Source organism: Aphelocoma coerulescens, chromosome 15, assembly GCF_041296385.1.
Source record: "Aphelocoma coerulescens isolate FSJ_1873_10779 chromosome 15, UR_Acoe_1.0, whole genome shotgun sequence".
NCBI classification, from domain to species: Eukaryota; Metazoa; Chordata; class Aves; order Passeriformes; family Corvidae; genus Aphelocoma; species Aphelocoma coerulescens.
Genome location: NC_091029.1, coordinates 7203249 through 7213722, shown reverse-complemented (window position 1 = coordinate 7213722; position 10474 = coordinate 7203249). Strand labels below are relative to the sequence as shown.

Genomic DNA, 10474 nt, shown 5'->3' with positions numbered 1-10474 from the left:
ATGGCTGTAAGAGAGGCTCCCAGAGGTATCCAGAGAAAGAGTACCTGGATTCATGGGACAGCCTCCTGCAGTTCTGCTGCCTGAGCCAGATGCCTGTGTAAGTGGGCAATCCCAGGCTGTGGATCAGCACCAGTGTCAACTGAAGTTTGAACTTGGCTGAATGCTTGTTTGGCACTGAGCTTGTAAACCATGTGCGGGATTTGAATGTGTGAAGGGGAACTGAGTGAAGGGGAGTGAGGCTCTGCTGAGATTTGAGAGGAAACCCTGAGAACCACATGTGTGAGTGAGTGTTTCAAATCTTTAGTAGTGACCTTCACTGGATACTCTTCCACAAAAGTTGCCAAGAACAATATGGTGAGGAAGACTTGAATGCTTGATCTTCATTTGATCTGGTTTAGATTTTCTTTTAAGAGTGTAAAAGCTTGGAGTTTTGTCTCTCGCAGAGAACTCAAAACCAGAAAAAATAACTAACAGAGAACTCAATTTGTTGAGTCACGAAAGTAACTGTTCTCTTCAGTTGGAATATTTGCCTATGTTTGCTTCTTGACTTTGATCCCATCTCTCTAGAACAATGTAATGCTTGGGTAAAGCTCCAAAGTATCTTTTTTACTTGCTAGTCTGCCACATAGCACCAAAGCCCCAGCTACAGGAATAACCACTTGTTTGGAGACTATTGCCTAAGCACAGAGCTGCAGCAGACTTAATCAGGCTGCCTGAAAGAGAATCCTTCATACTGAAAGATGTCCATCATCAGTAATGTAATTTTTAGCACAATAGAGGAACATCGTTGTAGTTGTTTAAAAAGCCAGAGAAAATGTCAAACACTATCACAAATGAGGCCTTTACATGAAGGGATTCCTGTAAATCTGCAGGAGACAACTTGTGTAAACTGCAGTCTCTGTCTCCAGCAGTGAAAAAGCCCATGGCTTAATCCCAAAGCCTGTTAGAGTTCTTGTTGCAGAGCACTCTTTAGTTCTTCAGGAAGAAAGATCAGAAGGTACCACAACAAATTCTTTAAGCACAGCCAGCTGCAGCATTCTTTCACCCTGCAACTAGACTGCATACAGGAGCTGCTGTGCTGCCTGCTCTCCGACTGAGCTCTGTCAGACCTTAATAGGAGTTGTCTTTTTCAGGAACCCACAGGGCCTTGTTCCTAAAAAAAGAAGGGAAATGTATTCATCTTTCCTCTGAGCAAAACCGAAAAAAGATGGCATACAATGCAATTAAAGAGCTGAGCTAACAAAATTACCAGGGACTACTGACCATTTGTGGAGTTCCTGTCCAGCTGGCTAATTTTGTAACTCACTGCGTGTGTGAGAATTGCACTAGTGAAAGAAGAAGAGTCAGGTAAGAGAGAAAGGCTCCATACTCTGCAGGAGCAGAGGGTGGCACTCTCTGCACAGCACAAAGCCCATGTGTGGTGCTTTCCATTTACGGCTTTTATAGCTACAAACACGTTTTTCTAAATATTTCCTTGGGGAAGTTCTTGCTCTCTAACCACTGACAACACGATGTTCCAATTCCCTGTGCTTACTGCATGTTTTTCTGCTTACATATTTCTATTACTTGGTGTCACTCAGTCTGTAAAAACTTCATCAAAAAAGAAACCTGTGCTAACCACATATAAATAGCTCTATTACTGGCAGATTGCAATCAGACTCAGGCATCCAGCTCGCCTCTCACACCCACTGAGGAAAAAAATAGTTTTGTATTAAATACAGACAGTGGAACTAGAAATCAAGTCCTCAGAAACATGCTTTATTAAAGACTGCCTTAATATTTAATTTACATATTTGATTTACCCATAAACTTTATTTATATATGTGGAACATTTTCACAGCATTCTACCGAACCAATTTTTAGCATGTCTGTTCTAGCATGGATAAGTATTTAAAATGTTATTTTCCTGACTATTTATATAAACAGTGGAGACAGATGCAACTGCGATATGTCTGATATAGCAACATAGCTCAGGATGGATTTAATCAACCTCTGCTATACCTAAGAGAAGGCTGGGAAAGCATAAAAAGCCACGTTGTGTAACCATAAGGTTTGCAGATGGGAGCTCTTGTGCACGGAGAATAAACTAAGATTTAAGGCCTTGTTACTGAAAGTATCTTGCCAATGCCCTCCTCCTGTTTAAATCTGGATTCAGTTTGGTCACACCAGCTGTTTTGAAAAACAGAAACTGCTAAGAGCTGCATTCATTTCTGTGGGACATTCTACAATAGTCTCCCTGGGCAAGGAGAGTTACTTTTGGTATCAGGATGCCTTACATATTCCAGGAAATTAATTCAGAAAGTTCTCTTTCCATGTATCTCTGTGTGTGGGGTAGAGAGAGAGTTGATGGAAATTACTGGGGTTTAGTGGTTTCAAGCTTAGCTTTCCCACAATAAATGATTTTTGCTGCTGGTCTGGAAGCAGTAAGTTTCTAGTTATTTTTTTTCCTGGAAATTACTTTCCCAGCCTGGGGCTACTGGTTAAGAAAGTGCTGCCATTATACATACAAGTCCTATCCACTAACTTTATAAATGTCACTATTCTACTGAAATTGGTGCTTGCTTCAGCATTTCAAGAGCTCTCAAAATGGCATAGTACAGTAGGAAACACTGTCCTTGGAAGGACTTGATAAAAGAGCATGAAAACCTTGGATTTTTCAACAGATAGTCCAACACAGAGAACAGGACATTTACTTTATTAAAGATGTCGCAAAGACTGTGGAAGAGTCTTGGCCTTTGTTCAGGGATGTGCACAGTTGTTGCCCCTGTATCTCCCCTTCCTGATGTGTGGTGAGAATGGGCTACAGCTCTGATCTGGGCTGTGTGGCAGCTCCGTGAGATGTGGGGCTGTAGAGACTGTGAGATTAGGCAGGAAGCAAAGTTCCTTTTACCCTTCTGTCCTTTCTTGATCCTTCCAGTAAATGTGTCTCCAGTCTCCTTCCAGCTGCCCGACACATCCAACGGGCAGCTGTGAGACACTGGGGGAAGGCAACTCACCTGGAAGAAGTTTGCAGGTGCTACTTGCAAGCCTGGGTTCGTGGTTGTTACCTTCAGTGGGCAGTCAGACACCTTTTGGACCTAGTCTTCTGTGCTGCCTGGTGTGGGAAGCTCTTCAAGCCCATACAGAGTCCTCCTGCCTGGTCACGGAAGGAGACCATAAATATAAAACATAATCCTCATTAAAAATACAGTTTGAAAGGGTCAACAACCTGAGCTGAAAATACTTTATGATCAGTCTGCTGTACGTCTGATCCTTAATTCCAGCTGCTAAGTCATTGCTAAGCCGTAGTGATGAAGTGTGGTGTGGACAGGTTCTGCTAGCAGAGGGATGCTGAGATAAGGGAACAAAGACATGGTGACAGAATTTGCGGTGCCAAGAACAGGGCAAATACAAACATGAGAAATCAGCATACAGTTGTGTCTGTGCTACATGTTCAAGGTCTACAGCTTGGAGTGGCAGCATAGCCCACACAGCACCCTCTTTGCCTCCAAAGGATTACGGGTGCCTGCACTCAGATGACCCCTGGAAAGGATTCCAAATAACAGGAGTGTAAGATCCTTAAAAAGAGAGCTGCTAGACTTGGACTTGTTCTCTGTCTTTTATTTAGATATTTTTATATTTTTATTCCAGCAATGTCCAAGCAAAGAAAAATGTAGGTTTTGAATACCCTTTTCTGCCAGCTAGTCCTTGACTTACATCCTCAACAACTGTGCATCAGCATTAGGAAATAGCAGATGGAATCTCTGCATTTACTTCTGTCACACTGAGCCTCATGTGGAAAAAAAGTAGATTTCTTGTTTTGGGGATTTTTCAAAGCTTAACATACATTTATGGTGACATTGCCCTGAGATTTAACTGTGAGTGTTGAGAAAAGCAAAGCAGTGCTATGCTACAGAGACCAGACTGCCCTTCAGGCAGAAGTGTTCTGCTTAAAAAACCATCCTGCCAAGGATGCCAAGTGCCCTGGGTTTTGTGTTTATTCAGAACAGATAAAATGTAGTTATAAATTCTCTGATATATGCTTTTTCATTTGACAGGTAACTCAAAGATATATTACCCAGGAGGAGCGAAATGTAAATTCAAACACAAGCAGTCACAGTAAATAACTGACAAGGTCAGAACCCAGGAACACCCTTTACACAGAATTTGCTCTGAAAAAAGAAGGGTAAATAAGAATTGGTCACCCAAAGAATTATTTGCATCTCTGTTTTCAATGCAAGAAGTATAAACAAGCCAATTAAGCTATCGAGACATTCCTTATGTGCCCCTCCATAGAAGGGCTACTTCTAAATAGTAGCATATGTAAATTTCCCAGGGAGGCAGCGTGGTCCCTGTGGGCAGCGAGTGAGCGGAGTCCTGTCCCTGAGCCTCCCTCAGCCTTAGGCTAATCAGGTTGTTACTTTTTGTAGGTGTCCAATAAAGGCTAACAGGCAGCTTCATCTCAAAAGTACTGCGAAGATTAGGTGGAGACCTGTTTCATTTCTTTGGGATTCAAACATTGTATCCTACAGTCAGGACATCAAACCCATGGAGCTGGTGGTGAATGGGCCTGGACTAGGCATGAGCTCAGTGCCACGATGCATTCAATACAAGACTCCATTTATGAAAGAAAAAAAAGTTTTCTTTGACACCAGCCCTCCAATTTCATGCTTCTTATATGCACCCACTTGGACACCAGCTGAAGGTATTATCCATTTTTTCCCGTTGATTGAGTTGTCATCTGACACTCACTGCAGGATGTGGTGTGAGTCAACGGCGTGCAGGAGAGCGTCTCACCTGGAAAACCAGAAGGCTGCCTCAGAAACGAGGACTGTCCTTGCCCTCCCATCACCTCCAGAAAAGTTAAGTGGATGCTGGTTTTTGTGCAGCTCCTGTGCTTTGGGCTCCCCAAGATGCCCGGGAATATTCCTTCCCTGTCCCTTGCTTCGTGCAATGATGAAGCTGGGGTGCCTTTTGCTCCTTGGAAAGACCTGAGTCCTTTTCCTATTTCCCATTCCTCTGACCGTTCACTCCCCTGACTGGGCTCCGGGGTCTGGCAGGAGACTGGAGCAGCGGTCGGGTGCGCTGCCCAGGGCAGCCGCCCTCTGCAGCGCCAGCACAGCAGCCCCTCCATCTCCCACCGCCCCGCAGGAGAAACTTTTCCCGCAGGAGCCCGCTCCCGCCGCTGCTCGCAGGGCTTGAGCTGCCTCCAGCCCGGCGGTTCCCAAGCCCGGCGAGGATACAGCACCCCAGGGAGGGGGACTCGGACCAGGCTACCCCCGCTCCCCTCCAGCCCCCTCCGCTCCTCTCCAGCCCCCTCCGCTCCCGCGGCGCCTCGCCCGGTCCCGCCGAGCTCCGCGCCGCAGGTGACCCCCCGGGGGAGGGCAGGGGCCGGGAGCGGCCGGGGGAGGGGGCGAGGGGCGGGGAGTCCGGGCTCGGGGGGTCGCTGTCAGCGGCGCCCGCTGGGGCACGGCTCGGCGCGGCAGCTCCGCTGGCTGTGCGCGGCGCGGCGCGGCTCGGCTCGGCTCGGCACGCCATGCTCCGCAGCGGCCCCGGCGCGGGGCTCGTCCTGGCGGCGGCCGCGGCGCTCTGCCTCGGCGGGGCGGGAGCCAAGGTAACCCCCGGCACCGGCGGCACCGGCCCCCGCCCGCACCGGGTAGGGCAGCGCGGCAGCGGCGAGCCCGACGGGGAGGGGGTGCCCCGGGAGCCCCGCCGGGAGGTGGGGAGGGACCGGGAGTCCCGGGGCGAGGGGTGCAGCAGAGCTGCCGGGAGCCCCGGGTGAGGGATGCGCCGCGGACACCGGGAGGAGGGACGCAGCGGGGCGGCCGCGGCGGGGGCGGCTGCGGATCCCTTCGGCCCCAGCCCCTCGGGGTTTGGGGTGTAGTGCTGGCCGCGGACTCGCCTCGGAGCGCGAAAGGCACCGCGAGATGTGATGCTCCGGGAGTCTGACTCCGGATCAGCCCCTCCGCTTCGGTACAGCCGGACCCGAAATCCGGTGAAAGCCCAGTGATAGCGGATTCCCAGCAGAAATGAGAACACTCGCCCAAAGGCATCCCTTCCACGGGCACAGCCTGGCTTGGGGAGTCCAAACGAAATACCTCGTGCTGTATTACAGTCCCCACGCTCGCTCTCGCCGCTCTTGTGCACCTCGGCTGTAGCACGGAGAGCAGATAAACTGTGCAAGTGACAGGTACAAGCTCCCAGGGCAGGGATCCGGGCAGAGCTGAGAGCAAGTGGGCACGGGGAGCTGTGAGAGGGTGAGCACGGAGCGCACCCGAGCTGCGGTGGAAAGGCAGAGGAGGAAACACAGAGCACCCCACAACCAGGAGCAGCTGCAGAGCAGTCGCTCTGAGCTTTGGGAAGGATAAGCAGTCCTGGTCCGGCTGAAGTGACTGTGACTTTTCCTATGGACCCTGATAGAATCAAGGTTTGACACTTCTAGTAGAGATTCTCTATTCTATAAAATATGAGCCACAAGAGTATAAGAAAATAATATTCCGTACATTTATGTCTTTATATATATATATATATATATATACATATATATATATAAAGAAAAAAAGATGTGGGCTGCTTTCCCTGATGGCAAATAACATTTTAATTCTGCCTGATAAACGAATTCCTTGCCACAGCACACAAACACACAGCAGTGACTGTGGTTGAAACGAAGATGTTTTATCTCACTTTGGTATCCTAGTGAAGATAGCTACAGTGAGAACTTAATTAAGCCACATTTCTGGCACTGAAATACTAACTTTACCAGGATCTATTGAATTGTATGGTTGTGGGGCTTTGTATTTTGTTTCTCTTTTAAGTCAGGATTGCATTGCAGAATGCAAGCTTACCCTCATCCAGTTGCATACCTCTCTTATTAAACTACATAACTTCCTTGCTTCCCTGAATTATTGCATCCTTCCTGTGCTGTTTCTCTTCTGCCTTTGCCTGTACAGTCATGAGGAGCAAGTATTGGCTGTGTGCTGTGCCTTTGGGGATGAAAGGCAATGGTGGGACTCTGAATGCTTTAGAAAGCTTTATAATTTTTGCTTGAGGTTTTTTTTTGTATGTTTCCTAGTCAACTTCTGTTGTTCTCTAACTCTGAAATCTAAAGTGTTAGATTTCACACCAGGCAGTAACTGAACTAAACTATTGACCAACAGCACTACAGAAAAGAAACTGCCTCCTTAATGAAGAAGTAGCAGCCTCCTGCCTGCTTTCCCTGACTTGACTTCTTGCCGTGTCAATTATTCTTTTGATCACATGTTGTTTATAGGCTCTTAACATACTGGACAATTTCTTTTTCAGAATGAAAGGCATTTTCTATTACTTATCTTTGTAAATGTGACAGGGAACTCTGCGTGTCCAAACAGACGTGTGTGTACATCTCTTGCTCCCTGTTTTTATTATTTCTCGGAGTAAGTTGCACTTGCTCTTCACTCATCAAGGACTGCACTATGTTGCGTAGGCTTTGCTATTTTTATCTTTTTTGGCTACACTGATAGTGTTGCTATGCTAGTAAAGAAATATACATCCCACTCCTAAGTTAGTGGTTCAAATGCAGTTCAATTTATCAGTTGAAAAAAGGTATTCAACGATTTATGAGAAATTATTTGTCTTTTGACTTAGAGTTAACAATGTAAAAACATACCAGGAACTCCCTTGGCAAGGGCAAAATCTGCATGAGGTACAGGGACCTGAACTGTTCTTTTCATCCAGGAAGGTGGTCTCTGCCAGTAAGAACTGAGAAAATTTGTGATGCTGTGAGGTAGTGTGGATGTTTGCAACATGTTTTGTGGCAAAGTAGAGCTCTCTCTGGAATCCTTCACCGAATACTACAGCAATTTAAAAATAGGAGTTAGATCAAATGAAAGAAAATTTGAAGATAAGGTGCATGATGTTTCCTCCTGCGTGTCTGTATCAAACGGAACAAGATGTGCAGATAAGCAGCTTGTTTATCCTGAAGGAAGAATGTAAGCCTGATGAAAGACTAACATAGTCAAAATTATGTCTCTGTATGTCCATTAAATATTATCTGTTTAATCAAGTCTCTGTGGAGGAGGTCTCTATGCCAGTGCCATCCTTCATCTGGTATTCTTCTGTTCACTTGCTGGCTTAAAGAAAAAAATCAAGCCTTTCTTGTTCCATTTAAGAGAAGAAATCTTAGCAATCCTAGACCCTCTGGTGAAAGTCTTAGTCCTTTACCCAGAAAGAACTATGGCAAAATTCCTGCCAGTTTCAGAGAGACCAGGATCCTTCCCAAGATCAGTGAAAGATTAAAAAAAAAAATCAACTACTAAAATATGCACCTCAATTAGCAAAGAATGTGGCCTGATTAGTAAAGTGTATGAAATTTCAGCTATTAAATTCTACAGCCTTGATCAACAAAGCACGCTCCACAGTTGGCAATGTATCCAGAATCTCAACTACTGTACTAGTCTCCTACCAGATCAACCAAGCATGCAGCTGAATCAGTAAATTATGCAACTGGAGCAGCAAAATATGCACTTCTGATTGGGGCGAGAGGATAGGGAAGTTCTCAAATGTTTTAAATTGGCACACAATAGGTCTGTCAGTGGTCAGCATCTGCCTTGAAAAAAACAGAGGCAAAATATGTTAACTTTTACTAAGTCTTTCTGGACCATTGCTGGGCTGGAAAATATGTCCCTCAAATGGCTCAGTGTTTGTCAGCAGCAGTCCCATTCTTTACCAGATGTGCTGCACATCTGGTTCCAGTCCCAGCAGCTGCCAGGTGCGGGGGTTATTTTGGTAACACTTTAGTGGGATTTTTAGGTCCAGGTAGCTTTTGCTTTATTCATCACTGTAAAGCACTGGCTATGTGCACCAGGCTGTATTTCTGTCTCAAGAGATGAAGCCAGTCAAGACAAATAAGGCACCTTCAAAGAACCTGAAAGTTTTGTTGGCAATGAACTTAATCTCTATTAATCTCTTCACTGTTTGTGGAAGTACTTTGTGCTTGAGGAGCAGAGAAATGATAGGTCTTTCCTATTTTCTTTATATCTTGATTAATTGCCATAACTGCATCCTATTGTGCTTACAATGTATCTTGGCAGATCAGATGTTTACCATGCAGAGAGTTTGGATGTTTGGCCAATTTGGTGAGCAGCTATATTCATATATTCTGAAGCAGTAGAGCTGTTTCTCCCTAGGTTCTGTAGGTGCACTTTAAAAATCCAGTCACAGTAGCGGTTCTGAACTTCAGAAGCTGTTTTTTCTTTAAATTTTTAGTTTTGCTTTGTACAGAAGACCTGCAGGTTGTCCTATTTTAATAAAGATGCAGTTTCAGGGCTTCTATAAACCAGTTTGGTTTTTTTTTTAATGTCTTGAAGTAAACTGTGTTAAACTGCCTGGGCTCAAGGAAGGCGTGAGAACTGGTTTGTTTTATTACACTGTTCACTTTAGTACCCAGGAGCCTGAAACATTGAGTCTAAAAATTATCTGGGCTTGTTTTTTTGTTGCTTTGGTTCATTTTTTTCTGGTTTTGGTTTGGGGTTCTTTTGTTGTTTTGTTGGGGTTTTTTAATCCACTAAATTTGGTTCATAAAGCTGGCTTGCATTGAACTTCTTATTTACCAAATTTCTGCCTCATTTCCAAGTCAGTTCAATGAATGATCCTATTTAGTTCTTTTTCCTGTTTAAAATATTTCCTACTGAGTCCAGAGCAGTGCCCTTAAAACTTAATTGATTTGGGTCATTGAACCCTTATTTTTCATGCATGTTAGTTTACATCCCGCCACTGGTCTGACTGGTATTTAAATTAGAAAATTGCAGGCGGATTTCTTCTAGAGGCTAAAGTTCACGTGGAGTCTCTGGCAAAATAAGATCCTGGAGTACATATCCCTGGAACTGGGCAATGATTTGTAACTTTTTTTTAATTCTCTGTCTGGCCAGAGTGTTATAAATCTGGCGCTCCCTTGTTAGCTTCACGCTAAGCAGCAATAATGTCCACAGTGTTTTAGTCCTGATAATTCTAATTACTGAAGCACTGAAGAAGCGGAAAGCTGAGAAGATGGACAAGGCTGGCCTCAAGTCCTGCACAGCACAGGGGATTCTCTCTTTGTAGAGCTGAACCATAATTCTCTTGTTCGCCAAGGCCAGCAATGGAAGCAGCAGCCAAGGTAAGAGAAACAAGCCAGTGGCAGCAGATTTCTGGAATGATGTGAGTAATCTTCATGCAGAAGGAGCTAAAAGACTGCAGTGCTGGTAGAGATACCAACCATCCTTGGGGTGAAAACACTGAAATAATTTTTTTCTTTACTATCTAAGAGGTTAGAGCAAACAATCCTGTTGCATTGGTTTGAAAAGACCCAGCAAACAAACTTTCCTGTGGTAACCAATGATTACTATTCTCACCTCTGCTTCTTTGTGTGACAGACCAGGAATGGTGGTAAAATATTCAGATCTCTTTCTTCCTGCCTCCCTTTTTTCTTAAGAAAAGGAACTCACGGCATATTTTGTACCAGAGGGTGGCTACCCAGCAG

General features: G+C 45.2%; 1 protein-coding gene across 2 annotated transcripts in view; it reads left to right on the top strand.

Moving 5' to 3' along the window:
* Positions 1-5499: 5499 nt before the first annotated feature.
* The window catches only part of LOC138119352 (uncharacterized), a 31851-nt gene continuing 26876 nt past the window's right edge, over positions 5500-10474 (top strand). Inside the window, exon 1 of one of the 2 annotated variants that reach the window (XM_069031107.1) lies at positions 5500-5593. In XM_069031107.1, coding sequence (XP_068887208.1) covers positions 5516-5593 — 78 coding nt within the window. In that variant the 5' untranslated portion in view covers positions 5500-5515. Of the gene's footprint in view, positions 5594-9829; positions 10112-10474 lie in introns of those variants that run through there. The other variant, XM_069031108.1, reaches the window with a different exon arrangement.